The 17,874-nt window shown below is 34.0% G+C and overlaps 1 protein-coding gene and 1 long non-coding RNA gene across 3 annotated transcripts; one reads left to right on the top strand and one right to left on the bottom strand.

Annotated features, from left to right (window-relative positions):
* Positions 1 to 1,518: 1,518 nt before the first annotated feature.
* Positions 1,519 to 7,581, top strand: LOC125077746. Of its 2 annotated transcripts, none has more exons than XR_007120771.1 (4): positions 1,519 to 1,544; positions 6,094 to 6,179; positions 6,317 to 6,397; positions 7,251 to 7,581. It is a non-coding gene; the product is annotated as an uncharacterized LOC125077746 (long non-coding RNA). The 2 variants fall into 2 exon arrangements; XR_007120772.1 differs by lacking the exon at positions 1,519 to 1,544 and adding an exon at positions 2,931 to 3,047.
* On the bottom strand, positions 3,909 to 17,838 carry LOC125077726 (tetratricopeptide repeat protein 17). Its single transcript, XM_047689740.1, has 19 exons — positions 17,622 to 17,838; positions 17,139 to 17,510; positions 16,708 to 16,934; positions 15,894 to 16,181; positions 14,074 to 14,183; positions 13,524 to 13,829; positions 13,256 to 13,361; positions 12,807 to 12,959; positions 12,480 to 12,602; positions 11,800 to 11,938; positions 11,457 to 11,681; positions 10,852 to 11,029; positions 10,593 to 10,709; positions 10,039 to 10,242; positions 9,161 to 9,278; positions 8,757 to 8,976; positions 6,423 to 6,580; positions 6,111 to 6,216; positions 3,909 to 5,978 (listed from the first exon to the last, which is right to left on the bottom strand). Exons 1-19 carry the CDS (start codon positions 17,730 to 17,732, stop codon positions 5,838 to 5,840), a joined length of 3,402 nt encoding a protein of 1,133 aa, XP_047545696.1. The 5' UTR covers positions 17,733 to 17,838; the 3' UTR covers positions 3,909 to 5,837.
* Positions 17,839 to 17,874: the final 36 nt, after the last annotated feature.

The following is a 17,874-nucleotide window of genomic DNA, read 5'->3' as shown; positions in this document are numbered from 1 at the left end:
AAGAAATTAGAATAGAAATAACCTCTATATTCTCTGAAGAAATATACAGACATACCTGTGACCTATTCTTGATTAAATTCAATACACAATTGAAGAAAGCTTGTAAATGCCCAGTTGACCGTGTATATTTTGACTCTAGGTTTATTCTATTTCAAAAATACAAAATATTTTTATGTCAATTTAAATAAAACAAAAAATCTCGAAAACAATATTAAATAACGAGTAGGTATAACATTATAAATAAAATTACTTCAATGTTTTTTTTATTTGAAGAATATAAAATAATACGATCATCAGCCCATTTTCATATAATTTTTAAATTAGATTAAGTATATTTGTTAAGAAATTCGATAAGTTAATGGTTTACTTATATGTAAGTTATATTTGCTGTTTATTGGTTTTTGTACTATAAATAAAAAACTTGATTTTATAAATTTTTCATAATGTCATATTTTATTATTTGTATTGTGTCATACTTTAATACATTGTATGCCTCTATACACTATATCTATATTATATGACGAAATACGATCAACATATTGTTGATTGATGAAGACGAACGACAAAATACGAATTGTATTCCTTATTGATTTGTATTACCTACATAATGCTTTCAATGATTGTTCTTAACATGTCCTAAAGATATTAAAAGGATTTATGAATTGCATTTTTATGGAATGTTTAGAAATTTAAAATAACAATTGTTGTTTACCAACTGTAATTTTTTGATCATATTTTTATTTAATTTATTTTTATTTTAAAAAGTCAATATCAGAACAAAGAAGGTCCTAGAAAACAGTATTATTATTATAATAAATAAAAAACAAATATATAAAATACTACAAGCATAAATTTAGCTGCCTTGTATGTGTGGGTCAAGTTGATACTAAATTTTGAAACATTTAAACCAGTTCCCCACGATCGATTGAGCAGTGTACACGCTTCCATGCAGGTAGCAATACTACACAGTTTTAATTTTAACTAATTTCACAATATAGTTTTTAAATCATAGTATACAGATAAAATAAGAAGTATTTAAAAAAAAAAAGGTTATTGAAATTCAAATTATTTTATTAGATTTTAAAAAATACTGACTATAATTATTATTATGAAACTGACTTTATTCTTAGTTCTGATATTGTTATTATTGAAATTTATTAAATGAATTTATGTTTAAGGTTTAATTGTCTACATAGGAAATAATAATATAATATATGATTTAATAATATGATGTTATTGCCTAAATGTTTGTAGTGCAAATGTCGTGTAACGTGTAACTTATACGAAGTTCTGCTTTCAGCTAGATAATGTTCTGAAACGGAGTCCTAAGAAGACGTTGGCATGAAGCCCAAAACAACTATTGGTCACTGCACAGGACTAGTAAACGTATTATACTCTTGTGCGTGTTCCAATAGTTATTGTGGGCGCTTCAAAATCGTCGTGGCGTGAAGACAAACAGCATAACCACCAGGAACATTTTAAAATTAATCAATATTGGCTTTTGTTTTAATTTAAAAATATTCAAAATTTGTTAAAGTTATTCCGTAAGTATTAGATATAAGTTTCATTTGTGATGACATTACAGGTTATGAAAAAAATATTATTGTTTCAAAACTACACATAACCGTTTTGAAAATCGCACGCATTCTAAGTGCTTTTATTCTAAAGTTTTATAAAATGTTTTATAGCGTGTGTTTTGCAAATTTATAATTTAATTTCTATTTACGTCTTATTTATATTATTTTTCAGTTCCATTTTAAAATCATAATACCATACGGATTTTAATGAAATTAACTAAAAATAGTTGGAACTTTTTAAATTGAGCAGTCGAGACTTGACTGTAGCTTGTTTTAAATTTAGTAACGCGAGGTTATTGTAGAAATCAATAATATAAGCAACTTCGCATTAAGACGCACCATGATATTCGTCGACTTACAAATTTCGCTATTGGTACTGGCCACAAATTTGAAATGTACCTACTTGGTCTGATTATAAGTACCAATAACTCGTAAAACTAAATTTTGATGTTTTAGTGGCACCCAGCCGACCTAAACCATCGCTGGTCCCTTATTATACCGACTTATTGTTTGTAGTATGAGTGAAGCGGAGTGAGTGTAATTTTACATTAGCAGCCTGTAATTTTCCCACTGCTGGGCCAAGGCCTCCTCTCCCTTTGAGGAGAAGGTTTGGAGCATATTCTACCACGCTGCTGCAATGCGGTTTGGTGGAATACACATGTGGCAGAATTTCGTTGAAATTAGACACATGCAGGTTTCCTCACGATGTTTTCCTTCATTGCCGAGCACGAGATGAATTATAAACACAAATTAAGTACATGAAAATTCAATGGTGCCTGCCTGGGTTTGAACCCGAAATCATCGGTTAAGATGCACGCGTTCTAACATCTCGGCTCTGTGTGAGTGTAATTAAAGGAGTGTAATTAAAGGACGACATATCATCTTATTATCTTAATTCCCATGGTTCGTCGTTGTACATTACCATGCAGTGCCAACATCTATGAAATATGGGACAAACCACACTTGGGGTGGGAACCAATAAGTATAAAAAATAATCTGTTTTGCCCACCCGCCATTCTATATAAAATGAAATAATGACAATTTATAAAATGTATTCGAAACGTTATAGTTTAATATAATATTTTTGCGATCAATAGACAATATAGACTAATATTTGTCACTCATATTATTTTGTGTTATGGCAATACAAAAAAAAAACAAGAATAATTAAAGTCAGGACAGGTAGAATATTTAAATTATTGTGAATTCATATTACCATGACTGCGTGGTAAGGTGGTACGAGATATATCTGCCTACTCCAAAACGTCATTCATTGTTGAGACGTTTATTTTGAAGGACAAAAATACAAAAAAATGTTTTATTAAAGATAACGCTTTTTTACGAAGCCAGGAAAATTCGCCGGCGCATATAAATCTTGAAGTTGATGAAATTTATCACCGGTTCGGAAAGTGGATTCTACCGAGAAGAACCGGCAAGAAACTCCGTAATTGTAGTACAATTACAGAATACGTTAGTAATGTACATTTATATATATAACCTGCCTAGTAATCAATAAATCACTAAATCCACTCTTATTTAACATAAAAAGGAAGATCTCGTTGGAGCTATGTACGACAAAAATTAAAAAGGACTCAAAATTGATCCTTGTAGAACGCCCGTTCTTAATACAGACCCGGAAGACTTTATTCCATTAATAGACACCTGTTTAATTCTTTGATTCAAGTATGAAACAATCAAGAGCTTCACCATTAATAACGGGCTCGACGTATTTACGTGCTCTAAACAATCAAATGCTTTGTATAATTCACATAACACGCCATTAGCATTCTGTGTCCATTTATGTCATTTCTCCCGTGCATCGTATGCCCTGAGTAGTGCCATTCGAGCCTCAGCTGTTGTGCGACCCCTAGTTGTTCTATGAAATATAGTATTTATACCAAACTGAATAACATTTTTTTTTCAAACATTCTGCTCAACGACGGAAGTTTGGATATAAGGCTATAATTACACGGATCGCTTTTGTTTCCACTATTAAAAATTGTTTATAATTTAGCACATTTTAATAAATCAGGAAATTAACCCGTTTGAATGACTAGTAACATAGTTGTTCCAGATTAGCATTCAAACTTCATACTTTTCGTATGGATATAACAACCCATACGAATACCCAGGAGAGCAGGGAGTGTTTAATTTATCGCCCAGACCATCGGAAAAATTTATATAGGATGCTTGCAATCATCCCTCGAATGAATGAATGAATTATAGTACCCATTTTTAATTTTAATTTGACTGGTAAATATATGTACATTAAATATATGAAATAAAACTTCAATACAACATTCAAAATTGTCTGTATATTTTAAAGACCAATTGGTCAAAAATAAAAAATAAGTTCGGTCAGTCTTAGTACATTGTACTACATGTGCAAATGAATATAATTTTTTTACGTTAAAAAATATTAAACGTGAAACAGTTTACATTTTTCAAACAATAAACAGACGTTTGCAAATGCATAAAAAAATCACAAACACTTTTTGTGTATTTGGAAAAAAATAAGTCCAATTCGATATAATATTAACGTAGAACGCTTTAAGCTTACGCTATGACCCGTATTAAGCTGATTATATATGAGTAGCTGTGACCTGCGGGTTCATCCCCGTTAATTTTCATTAAACACACCAATTACATAGTTTGCTATTATAATCGACGTTTATAGTTAAAAACTTTACTTTAGCTTTTCCAATAAACGGACTATTGTACAAAACAGCAATCATCTAATCGGAACGTGTTCAATCATATAAACTCCCAGCTCTTCAATGTAAATTATTAAAATTGTAATTTTTAATACACTCATAAAATAGCATAACATAACATCATTATAGTTTATCCCAACGGCAGGAGGAGGAAAGATAAATGAACTTAGATTTACGTATTCTATACTATTCGCAAATGTTTCAGCTATGCCGTAAAAACCAATCTTGATTAAAATATTATTATTTATATAAAATACTATTTGATCCTAGATCCGATGATAATTTCACTGACATTAAAAACACCAGTGTTTCACGAAACCATAATGAATATTAATATCATAGATAATTATAGATCTCGTCCAATGATAATTGATTTGATTTGATTTGATGTCATGTCAATTCAAGGTCAAAGTTGTTTATTTATGTTTACTCCTCTTGCCATTGTAATAGATTATATGTAGAAATTACAAAGCACAGCTCACACCAGATACTCTGTGATTTAAAAAACAATATAATTGAAGGCGATTATTTATTCTTATACATATTTTATTTTTATTATTACTAAATAAAATACCAGTGGTAGTTCTTTGTGATTGGGTGGGAACCACCCACTTTTTAGTCATTCTACCGTTAAAAATATATTTGTGTTGCTTTGAAGGATAAGCCAGTGAAATTACAGGTACAAGAGACATAATAACTTATTGTTCCATGGTTATTTTTCTTGTTGTTATAGAGTCTATGACCGCCTGTGACCACTTACCATCCATTCTCCATCTAATGGATCATTAGCCCGACTGTTTTCCCAATAAAATACAAAATAATAAAATACGACTAGCAATTAGTAACTTATGATAACAACAATAGTAATTGGGCATTTGTGATCGAACCATCGTCGATTGTGATTTGCCCTCTAAGCTATTCAATAGAATCTTGCGGCAAAATAAAAGTTTAGTACATTTTAAAATCTCATCGGTTACCGTTATATCGAGTATTTGGAATGATAACATAAATTCATCGAGGCGGATAAGCTTAAACAATACAAAAAACACTAAGATTCAATAAAAACAGACCTATGTTTGCTTAATTCTAGATTACATTTATTTATTTAAAAATGGAAAAAATATTTTCCTTATATTTTATGGATAAATGTGCTAATCTTGATTTTTTTTTTAATTTATAAATCGGTATAAACATTTAGATTATATTGATATTATTAAGCTAATTCGTATCATATCTTGTGGAGGAAGCTATTTAGAGAGACTTTACCCATTCAGATTATTTATCTTTATATAAGATGTTATACAAACGAAATTAAACACAAAGCTGCGTCTCCACTAAAGAAAAATTGTAAACATTCGTGTTATCGACACAAGTTTTGTATTGACTGAAGAAATGCAAGCATAGTAGTTATTTTGTTTGTTTTTTTTGAGAAAATATTTTAGTAGAAACGCACCTTAATGTTCGCAACAATTTCTTAGGTATATTTCAAGTAGGTACATATCCAGCCTTTATAATGGCTTGCCTTTAATATATTTAATTAAAATATCTATTCCTCCTTGGCTTTCCCCTGATTGTCGCCATAGAACATGAGACACATGGTCGCGTGCAGGCACGCCTTCGCCGGAATGAACTTCTCGTCGAAGGCGAGCGCGTAGCGGTACATCCACACGGCTTGTTCGTACTCAGCCTTAACAAAATATTCTTTATTAAAATAATCTTTTTTGTGACGTTTGTGATATGAAGTATAAATATAGACATGTAATTGTGAAAAAATCGAATAAAACGTCGATTTAATATTTCAGTTGTTTTAGAAACTCACGAGATAGGAGTGCGAGACGGCAACTAGGAACGCTTCGATCTTACTCTTTGGCGACATGTAGAAGGACAAGTAAGCGACTTCCTTCGCATCCAGTTGTTTCGATTGCCTGAAATAGACATCGTTATAATTCACATATATTTTCGATGGCATTCGATAAAAAAAAACATATTAAACTCCATTAAATGTCAAAATTATTTCTGTTTCAGATCAATGAGAAAGTTACGAAATGGTAAATTCAGCAAATCATCGTCGTCAGCTGCGTCTCAACTAGAGCAGCTAAATAAGAGGTGGGATATCGTTGCTCGCTCTCACACGTGCAGCAGCGCCACGAGCGCGCGCAGGGCGTAGTGCGTGTGCGCGCGCGAGGCCAGCGCGTAGGCGGCGCGCACGCAGCGCACGGCGCACGCGCCGCGCCCGCCCGCGCCGCACCACCAGCCCGCCACCAGCGCGCCCGTCCACGAGTTCGGCCGCTGTCGGGACCAACGGTTTTAGTGATACTTATGCGATTGCTGACGATATATATATGCCAATGTGATAACGAATTATTGTTCGCGTATATTATCGGACGGAGCATTCGGTTTTTTTTTTATGATGTCGGTCGGCACGTCCGCCGACCAAAAAAAGGTAGAATTGGTGGTAGAATATCTAATGAGTGGGTGGTAGACGAGACGAGACGAGAAGACCTAGGCGAGCTCGCACAAAGTCTTACCACAAGTATGATTATAGTACATAACGGAATACAAAGTATTGACTTTTGGGGATATAGTAATGGTAGCGCTTTGTGTAAGCCTGTATGGTTAATACCACCCACTCTTCAAATATTTATTAGCTCCCGAGTTGGGTGGCGCATTGGTGAGATGTAACTGATAGTTAATATTTCTTACAATGCCAATGTCTATGGGCGGTTTTGACCCATTTGAACGTCTGCACATCTACGAAATAAAATTAACAAAAAGTAAAAAAAGGGTACCTGGAGTTCCCCTTTTTTTACTTTTAGTGTGTGGTCATCCAGGTGAGCCTGAGCTGAGGGCTCACCCTCCCCCATTACTGACACGAAATTACAGGCCCATAGTAGCATATCCAATGCAATCGTTACAATATCGTATCACAGGGTAATGTGTTCTTATACTTATGCTACAGATAGCAGCAGCATCGATGCTACCGTCCGCCGACGCGATAGTGCATCACAACATCAAAGTAACCCAAAAGAATGGGGTGTACTTCTAGCTATGTGCTGACTGAAACCGAAGATTACTACTGTTAATTTGTTCACACGCTCGTAAGCCTCATCGGTGGAGTCCTTCAATGTACGTAGTCCAGACAAAGTAGTAAAAAAAATGGCACGCTTAGAATAATCGGTATAGATAGTTCAATATACCTATAAAATGTATAAAGTGTTCATCGATTCCGTCTTCTATACAAATTTCAAGGTCAAAGGCAATTGTTTTTTAAATTTCCCTCATAAATGTGATGTGTTATCATAAAAATATGTATTTTTATATAAAGAATATAGTGCTTGTATAGAGTATACGAATGATAACTCAAATTTGTTGCGATAAATTTAATAATATATGAATTGTTCCAAAAGGTCATATTTCAGACAACAAATAGATTAAATAGTTTAATATAAAGAAGATTGTTTTAATTGACTACCCTTACAAACTATAAGTATAATAAACGTATTATATAGAAATAAATAATATTTAGCTATATATTTTTTATTCGACCACAGTCTAAGGTTTAGGCAGGATTTTTGCCGCTGGTCGTATAGAGAAATTTAGAAATAATATTAAGGCCGATATTCAATACTTTTTTTTTTTAATAAAAATCCTCATGTTTTATATAAAATTTTATTTAAAATTATTTAAGCCAAACTCAATGCCATATTTACTTCTAAAAAAGTTGACACCCAAACTTATGTAAAATTCATTGATTGGGTTGAATTTCATAAAAATAAATAAATAATGTCCAAGCTAATTATGAAAGTCCCTTTTCTAAATTATTTATGAAAAAAAAAAACAAGTACATATCTTATATCCAAATAAACAATTGCTAAGTAATAGATCAAAGAAAGTGCAAAAGAATGCAATGCTAAACGCCAATAATATAGGTATGTTTGAGTCATTAGATATTGAGTGAACTGCTGATATTGGGGGACTTCTATAAAAGTAATAAATTCTATAATTTATGAAGGTTTCCCTTAACTTACAGCAATAGCTAACCCTGGTATTCAACGTGATGTATTTCCTGGCCTCATGAAAAATATTTAATTAATAAAATTTTCACTAATTATTAATTTTCAAATCTGAAACTCTGATGAGGGAATTATAACAAATTGGAAATAGAAAATGTGGACTCGAACCTTTAACTTCTTATCATAAGCGAAAAAAGATTGCAGTCTTAAAAGGTATAAGGGTCTCTCAAGGATCAATTCTTGGACCTTGTCTATTAATCATCTACTGACATGACTCGCCCTCTAGTATAACTGCAGATGAGCGAATGGGCAAATAGAACCTATAACCATCTCCGACAAAAGAAACAAATAATAACGAATTAACAAATCTAAACTAAACAAATCAAAAACCTCATCTATATAACCAACGTTGAACAGTGTTCAATCAAAATAAAATCAAAATATATGCTCACCATTTCCACATATTTAGCGATCTTAGCTCCGAGGGTAACGTAGTCAAATGAGTCGAACATTTCTGCTAACTGATGCATGAGACTTAGCACGGGCTCCCAGTCTTCTGTGCTTACACGGTTCAGTTTCTCAGTGACGAAGTCTTCCATTGGGTCACCAATTATACGACATTCGGGCACTTTTTTGTTCGAAGGTGTCACTAATGTTATTTCTGTCGGCAATCTGAAATGACAAATGAGTCATAATTATTGTGATGAAAGTCGTAAAAGTCGAGACATACATTTATATTTACATATAATTATATATTATTAATAAGACAAACATATTTCTGCATAAAAACAAAAATTAAACCATGCGAAATGTATAGTTTCAAGATAAGGACATTTTTTTTCAAATGTGCACTTACTGGACATCCGAATCCGTGAGCAGTTGTCTAAAACTGACGATATGCAGCCAGTAGCCCAACTGGAAGTGATGATACGAGCAATCTTGCTCCTTCATCGACATGTCTTCCGGTTTGAGATCTGGTCAAAACATTCAAAATGACCCAAGTTCTTGAAAAAATAAAATAAAATTTGGTTAAAATAATTTTGGAAATATGCCGAATTGTATTTATCATCGACATGCCTTCATTCCATTTTTGGGGTCAGTGTAGTGCGATTTATAATACAAGAAGGATTTGTCAGGTTAATGCGTGTGACCGTCCGCATGCCGCCAAACCTTTTCGCAACCTCTTGTGAATGCTTTCGTTGCTTGATGATTTATCACCACCATATGGGTTTATGTGACACTAAGCGCTTATAGTGTTTATAAGCCTAATACTAAAACCACTAATCAATTCCTACGCCATTATATTTTTATATGTTATGTATGTCTTAAAAAATAAATGTTTTGTAAACGTGCCCCTAGTTAAATAATGAACCATTTACGTCTGATTGTTTTTTGTTTTTGGTTTATGAGGGTAGATTAAAAAGGGACCAAATAATGGCAAGGAACGTTTATACTGTAATGCAATATTAACCACTCCTTACACCGTCAAAATAACGACAAGGCGTAAATCTTGACCGAAGTTCGCCGGTTCAAATCTTGACAAGTATCACTGTGTTTATATAAATTTCAAGATATCTGTGGATTAGCGGCGAAGAAAAACATCACGAATGTGAGATGAAATTCTGTCACATATATATTCACCAACCTGCACGGGAATACTACCACTACGTGGATTAAGCCGATAACTTTATGGGCACGGGGGATAAGACCTCCGAACGGGCGCGAGGCACTCACTGTGGCAGCCGGCGGGCCCGCAGCCCTTGAGCGCGCCCTCGATGGTGCGCACCATGGTGTCGTAGTTGGCGTGGTGCGCCAGGCGGTCCGCCTTGTCCGCCGGGCTGTTGATTATGAAGTTGTCGAAGAAGCTCGCGTCGAGGTTGTCCAGCGTCTGGTGGCGGTCCTTTTCTTTTAGTAGCACCACCAGTTTGCTCGTGTCGGCTGAAAATTTCCATTTCTATAGAAAATGTTGATTTCTTTAAGTCTCAGAGTTAGTCGTGTGAATTATTATTCTCAAAAATTAGCAGTTGCTTGGTAGAGAGATGATTGTTCGAGAAGGCTAAATCCTGGCTCCTGTCGTCGTTCATTTTTATTGTACGTATAAGAATACTTCTTACGTCACGTCCATTCGACTTCGAAACTTTAGAGCCGCTTTTTATTGATTACTATATTTAGATAATATACTACTAATTTTTCATTTGAATAAAACCACGTTCACTAATTGTTGAAAGAATATTTATCAACATTATTAACGTGTCTAAATCAGTATTATTTAAAACCTGTATTATTACCTCTATCGTGGCTGCTGAAACACTGTATGTTACTCATTTGGCAGTTTTCGCCGTCCTTCTCGCACACCACGTTGACCATGGGTTTAACGTGCGTACATATATCGCCCTCCCCCATATCTGAAATTATAAAAAAAAGAATTAATCATACTATTTAGAGTCCTATAAATGGAGGTTTTTGTTTTATATAGGCTGAGTGAAAAAAACCGAAACATTGCCTAAAGAGAAATACCTGGAATCCAATTAAGGTTTTTCTCCTTACCCATTTCTTTCAAATTACTGAGCTGTTTCAGGAGGCAGGCCCAGTTGCTGAGCAAGTTCCGCGCCAGCCCGTCCATGTAGCCCGCCTCCACCCGCAGCGTCTGCTTCAGGTGGAACATGTGCGTGTTGTGGTTCTTTTTCATTATATTTATCTGAGCCAGCAGGAAGTTAGTCGCGGGCTGGAATCATAATATTATTATTATTTCGATTCCTAGTATTTATAATTAAAAACAAAACAGTTTTATTTCAATTGTGTAATGAAAAAATATATTTAAGACAACAACTAAATTAAACTTTGAAAGGTCCTTTTTTGTATTTACATAGATGGACAGACGTGCGAATGCGCCACGGGATAGGCAACGCTCAGCCGAACACGACACTTCAAACTACAAATATTCGATGTAGGAATATTTGTAAATAATTAGTTGTAAAGCTTCTATAATTAATAAAGATTCTGACTTCGACTTAGCCTCCAACCTGTTATATTATACCTCTCTTAATACCGGAACTCATAAACAAAACATATATATAATTGACGACTGTTGAAAAGGTACCCAAATGAACTTATATGACGTCACCAATAAAATTTAATAATATGTAACACACCTCATATAAACTAAGTCGGAATGCCGCATCAGCAGTTGCCAAAGCCTCGTCGTAGTATCCCATTTCGAGGTAAACCGAACCCAGAGACACCAGCACTAAGTCTTTGTACTCCTCCTGCACCCAGCGGACGGCGTTGTGGAGACAATGTAGAGCGTTTACATTGTTCTTGCGAACTCTCCAATATAGAGACGAAAGTGTGAGCAGCATCCATTTCGGGGCCAGTTTCTTTATAAAATGAAACAATATGTGACATTTCAATGAAATGGTCCAAAACAATATATATATATATATAGTTCAAAAGTATTTATCTATATCTATGTATCTGATCTATATATATGTTTACCTTTTTCATAGCTACGTAAATACGCTGGCCTATTTCAGCCTCTTGCATATGCTTAGCCGCATCGACGTTTCCATCGCTGACATATTCCAGAAGTTTTGTTCGCATGAAATCCGTCTCTACTATTTCAGGAGTACTTTGTCTATAAAAAAAAGAGTAATGAATCATTAGCCTACAATCGACGTATTTATACAAAACATTTGAGAAGATTCTGTAATAGATTAACATAACTATTGAAATTCAAAAGTATAGTTTCAATACCACAAATGAAGAATAGGCCAGATATTGCAAGCCGCCCGACCATGTTTTTCTTGTGAGTGCAGACGTCCGCCCTCGGCCTTACCTGTTCTTCTTGTGCGCGTAGTGCGCGGCGTCTCGGTCGGACGCGCAGTCGTCCGCCCTCGGCCTTACCTGTTCTTCTTGTGCGCGTAGTGCGCGGCGTCATGGTCGGGCGCGCAGACGTCCGCCCTCGGCCTTACCTGTTCTTCTTGTGCGCGTAGTGCGCGGCGTCTCGGTCGGACGCGCAGTCGTCCGCCCTCGGCCTTACCTGTTCTTCTTGTGCGCGTAGTGCGCGGCGTCTCGGTCGGGCGCGCAGACGTCCGCCCTCGGCCTTACCTGTTCTTCTAGTGCGCGTAGTGCGCGGCGTCTCGGTCGGGCGCGCAGACGTCTGCCCTCGGCCTTACCTGTTCTTCTTGTGCGCGTAGTGCGCGGCGTCTCGGTCGAGCGCGCAGACGGGCGGATGCCACGGCAGCTCGTGCTCCTCGCTTAGCGGCACGCCCAACTTCTCAGTGAGTAGAGACCGAAACCTGTATAAATAAATATAAATGTAATAATATAAGAATATTAAAACTATAAAACAAACCACTTTTCCTTTTATTTAAAGAAACTATTTCACAAAATGATTAGTATCTACTCAGATACATCTATTTTAAACTAATAACTATTCTATTAGACTACTGATTTCCAGTACTCATTTATATTCTGCTTCCACATTCACAGTCTAATCTCACCTTATACCTTTATTCTCAAAAGGCAGGAAAACTGGAATGACAGCATCTAAACTCTTAGGCATCTTTGGTACATTTTTGCACAGTTCATCTGACGGCCACTCAATCTCTTTGTCAAAATCTTCTACGTTTCTATTAATTGTTATCGATGCATATCTTGAAAGGAAAAAATAGTATATATTATTTGGATTCTTTTTTAATTGATATCTAATTTATATAATATTTAATTTATATATACTGAGGTATTATTCTGCACGTTCAGTGGTCCAATATAACTAACTACAGGAACAAGGAATATAATATCTTAGTTTCAAAGATTGGTGCCAGATTGGCGATGTAAGAGGTCATTAATATTTCTTACATTGTTTTTATAAATGGTCCCATGTACCCATTTACCGGTCCGTCTATCTATTTTAAATAATAGAAAACTGTCTAAAACGTTCAAAACTCACATAAATATACCAGTTTCATATTCAGACAAAGATTCTCGTGGAGTTTTTGTAACCTTCTTCTCGTTGGTATGTGGTACCGGTTTAGCCTCATTTGGAAAAGGGTTATCTGAAATAAATAACATTATCAAATATTAAGTAGGTCAGCACATGAGATGTTACATATAAATGCAATAATCCATTTTAAATGGACTGAATGTTTTAAAATTGAGTAATGAAATTAATCCTTAACAATGTTTTAGTAGTTTCGTATCGTTCGAATAATTAATACCTGGAATTGATGGAGCAGGAGAAGGCTTATCATTAAAGTTGTTTACTTCAATTGGTTTTTCAGTCTGAAATGACATTTCGGCGGCATTGCGACCATTTTTATTTATATTCTTAATCAGTTTCTCCAGGTTATAAATGGTCTCCATAGCATCGATACCCTGTTTTCCCAAAGTTTCATCGCTATACAATGGACCATCAATGAAGTATTTTATAAGAGAATTTTTCTCTATATAATTCTTTAATTTCTTTATATCTAAACCGGTTATCAATGACATCTTCTCAGAGTTCTTTTCCTTATTTCTATAATCTGAAAGACAGAGTATATTTTTATAGCAGAACTTCAAAAACAGCAACATATTAATCTTAGATTAGCCAATCAGCGTTCAAGTTTGTAATTCTCTTTAACAAACTGGAATTGTTTTTATGGTCAATAAATAACTTGGACATTTAAAAATCCTCCTTAGATCCCAATTATTCGGATTATTTTATACATACAGATTTTTCGCACAGCAATTCCCATAAATATGGCAAAGAATAAAATATTATACTACCAAAGTCTTCTCCATTTTTTAAAGTTCTTAAGAATTCTGCTTGCATTTTAGGCCATGCAGCTTCCTTTTGTTTGTAATCATGTAATTCGCCACGTAGCTTATTCAGTGTTCTGAAATTGATTTCATATTCAATAATAAAAAAGCATTATACAATAAAATGAAATTCCATATACGAGGACCTTTTTAAAGGCTTTATACGTAATAAGCAGGAACTGGCAATAGGGCCACCTGATGCTTAGTGGTCACCACTGACTATAGATTTTGGTGCTGTAAGAAATAATAACTATACCTTACATCACACCAATCCGCCAGAAACCTTAAGAGCTAAGATGGTACGTCTCTAGTGAGACGTAATAATTAAAATTTTATTGATTTTTAATAATATAAATATTGAAAGAAAGTCTAGAAAAAATACATGAAATATTCAATCGTACGACAATGTTTACTCAAATTTGCTCAAAAACAATAAAACCTACACACTATTTATCTTTAATATAATCCTGTATTGAGTAATATGCTTTATTCATCAATGGTTTTTTGACATGAGCTTTAATATTTTTAATAGGTCAAGTTAAAAATAACTATAATTATTTAAATTATTATAAGTCAGCTCTTTTTCTAAAATTATAAATAGTTAACTAAATTCAAAAAGAGTGATCAGAAGATAAATGTAAAAGTATTAACTACTCAATAACATATTCATAGAAGGATAATCATAATGATTGAGATTAGCGATAAAATGAAGAAACGGTAACCACCGAATAAGGCCAGATAGGGAATACCGAATCTATGGCCTTATTTTGTATATCTGTTTACTTGGTGGTAGGGCTTTGTGCATGCCCATCTGAGTAGGTACCACCCACTCATCAGATATTCTACCGCCAAACAGCAGTACTTAGTATTGTTGTGTTCCGGTTTGAAGGAGTGAGCCAGTGTAACTACAGGCACAATGATCCCGGGGACATGGCATCTTAGTTCCCAATGTTGATGTAAGGAATGGTTAATATTTATTACAGCGCCATTGTCTATGGGCGGAGGTGACCCCTTACCATCAGGTGGCCCATTTGCTCGTCCGCCTACAGATAACATAAAAAAAAACCGTTCGGATACCCGATATTTTAAAATTACGATTTTATCTTAAACAGGATGCGAGAAAATTATTTGTAAAGTATATCATACAAAATTTACTTGTAGTTGTAATGTAAAGAATTTTATTAATATATAAACAATTTTGTTTGTTATACAAAAAAGAGAAGTAATAATAATTCACCATTAATTATTTTGAGCATTTTCAATGGTTCAAAACACAATTTACCCCCATTTTAAAATTAATTTGTGGTAAATTTAGGTGAATAAAGACTAAATCTTCGGCATTTTCTGATAACGAGCGTATTCGCTTGTTTATCATATCGTTTTCATACGAGGCCGAATTAAATGTATTTTACTCAAGTAAACTTTACAACAAAGCATTTTTGGATCATCAACATTTAAACTACATCGCCTTGAATTCTATCGGAAGAAATGGAGAACTAAGAAAAGCATTTTAGCTCTTTTAAATAACCAGATATACAATGGCTTCTAAAATCAGTCTCTCAGATACCTAATCTGGTAAATCTGTGCTGCTGCTATTGCTACATACACAATGACGGTAGGCTGGTCCAATATCTGGCTTCTCGACCTTGCAGATCAACGGGTATCGGATATCCAACCAAACAACTCTTTGTTTCATCTCTACTTGAAACTATTTCAGCATTTAACATTATATATTTTAAGTATATAAAAATTATGTAATAGTATATTAGAAATATAATAGTACTTACTCCCTTATCGCTTTTATCCTGACTGCTAATTTTGCGTGACATAACACCCCATATTTATGTCTAATTGCCAACTCCATTCTCGGATTCAATTTTAAAGTTTGGTCATAAAATTTTAATGACGTGTTAAATTCACCAATCACGGTATAAGCATTTGCAATTGAAAAATGACTCACATAATTCTTTGGATCATGCTCTACAGCTGCATTAAGTATAACTATAGCATCATTTGTTTTACCACAACGATGTAAAACCATTCCAAGACTCCCTAGAGCTACATCTTTGAACACTCTGAAAGAAAACAAAAAAGCTATTAGTAAATACAAAGAACTAAGACTGACATCTTATTTACTTGCTTATGTTTGTTTTTTATTGTGGTGTAATTTGTTTTATTTATATTGAAATCTTTCCATAAAAATTAAAAAATTAAAAAAGTACTTTTATTCCAATCCCTAATATACATATACATATATATCCTTTATGATGCAGGTTGTCATTGAGAGATTGTTTTTAGAAATAGTTTTCTTAGGATACATATACTATACATATACCAACTAGATAATAAGTTTTAATTGAGAATGGATATCTAGCTATGCCAATAAGATGTTCAAAGTTGAATGAGGATAATTCACTAGTTTGAGAAGCACCATTATTGTAGTCTGTGTAATGTAGGTATGTTTTATTAGCTTAATTCTAATTAACTTTTCCAGCACCTTATACCCCCATTTTAAAAAAAACTCATAAAAATAACTATTAACTTAAGACTTAAGTCACTCATGCTAACATGTGATGTTAATTAAACATTTATATTTTTTACCTCGGGACATAATGTAAAGCACGGCGTGAGCATTCAATAGCTTTCGTAGCACTGCCCCTAACCCTCCAATATAGGGATGCCATGTGGTAATGTAACCAGGAAGAACTATTACGATAAAGCACCCCAGACAGCCAGTGTCCATACTGATCAAGAGTCATGATGGGTGATATTAATTCTGGCAACACAAATTCTGGATTGGCTGTTAAATTTACCCTGTGTCTCAGACTCTAAAAGATAAATGAAATATTATTAGTAAATGTGTTCTACTAATAAGTGCTTCAATTATTTTTAAGAAATGCAGAATATAAATTAATTAACAGACCTTAGGACCTGTTAGACTGGTGACATTTTTTACTGAATAAATCTAGGAGTTTAAAGGAGTTTAAGGATATATGTTTTAGAGTATAAGAAGGATAAAGTTATTTACTTACCTCTAAGTGCTCAAAGGCAGTCATACTAAATGGTAATGATGATATTCGCTTACAATCAGGTATATCGCTGTTTGGACCATAATAAGGATTAGGGAGTAAAAATTCATTTGGATGTATTTTATTAGATCCATCCTCTAGAAGAGCAGCAAACCAATCTATTATGTTAACATTACCGGCTTTTATGCAATCATCATTCTGGGCTATCTGCCTTCCAACATCTGTATATTTCCGTACATTAGCCCAGAGCTTGTCTATCTCTATTTGTCTATTTATAAGATCATTAAAAAGATCTGATATACTATCCCACCGTTGTTCTTGATTTAAGAATGCTAAAAGATCATAAGGACGGGCCATTTCAAACGGCGAATCAAGCTGGAATGTAAAAAATAAACAATGTATTGACCATAATCAACATTTCGATATAATTGTATAGGTAATGTACAACTTTGTTAATATCACTTAAAACGGAAGCTATTATCATACCCTCGGCTGTATTAAGCCACTTTCAGTAACCATCCAATGATTAGAGGCATGAATCTCGTAAAAAAACAATACACACGCAATAAATAAACAGGGTAGCTTAGCGAACAACATAATTAAGTTTTTTTAAGTATAAGTTATTTGAAAAGTCCTTAACGTTAATTTAAAAATATTATGATTATTATTTTTTTTATTTCAATGAAAACAAACAACAAAATCCCAATCGGTAGATCGACGCATGACAAACTGAATTTTG

This window comes from Vanessa atalanta, chromosome 4 (assembly GCF_905147765.1).
Source record: "Vanessa atalanta chromosome 4, ilVanAtal1.2, whole genome shotgun sequence".
NCBI lineage: Eukaryota > Metazoa > Arthropoda > Insecta > Lepidoptera > Nymphalidae > Vanessa > Vanessa atalanta.
Note: the sequence above shows the minus strand (reverse complement) of the source record. Positions and strands in the feature narration are given on the sequence as shown.

Coding starts and splice junctions, on each gene's coding strand:
- LOC125077726 (XM_047689740.1), bottom strand. CDS start 17,732: ATGTTGTTCGCTAAGCTACCCTGTTTATTTATTGCGTGTGTATTGTTT. Junction 6,217..6,422: donor CTCGTGGCGCTGCTGCACGT/GTGAGAGCGAGC, acceptor TGTCTATTTCAG/GCAATCGAAACAACTGGATG. Junction 5,979..6,110: donor CCGTCTCGCACTCCTATCTC/GTGAGTTTCTAA, acceptor TATTTTGTTAAG/GCTGAGTACGAACAAGCCGT.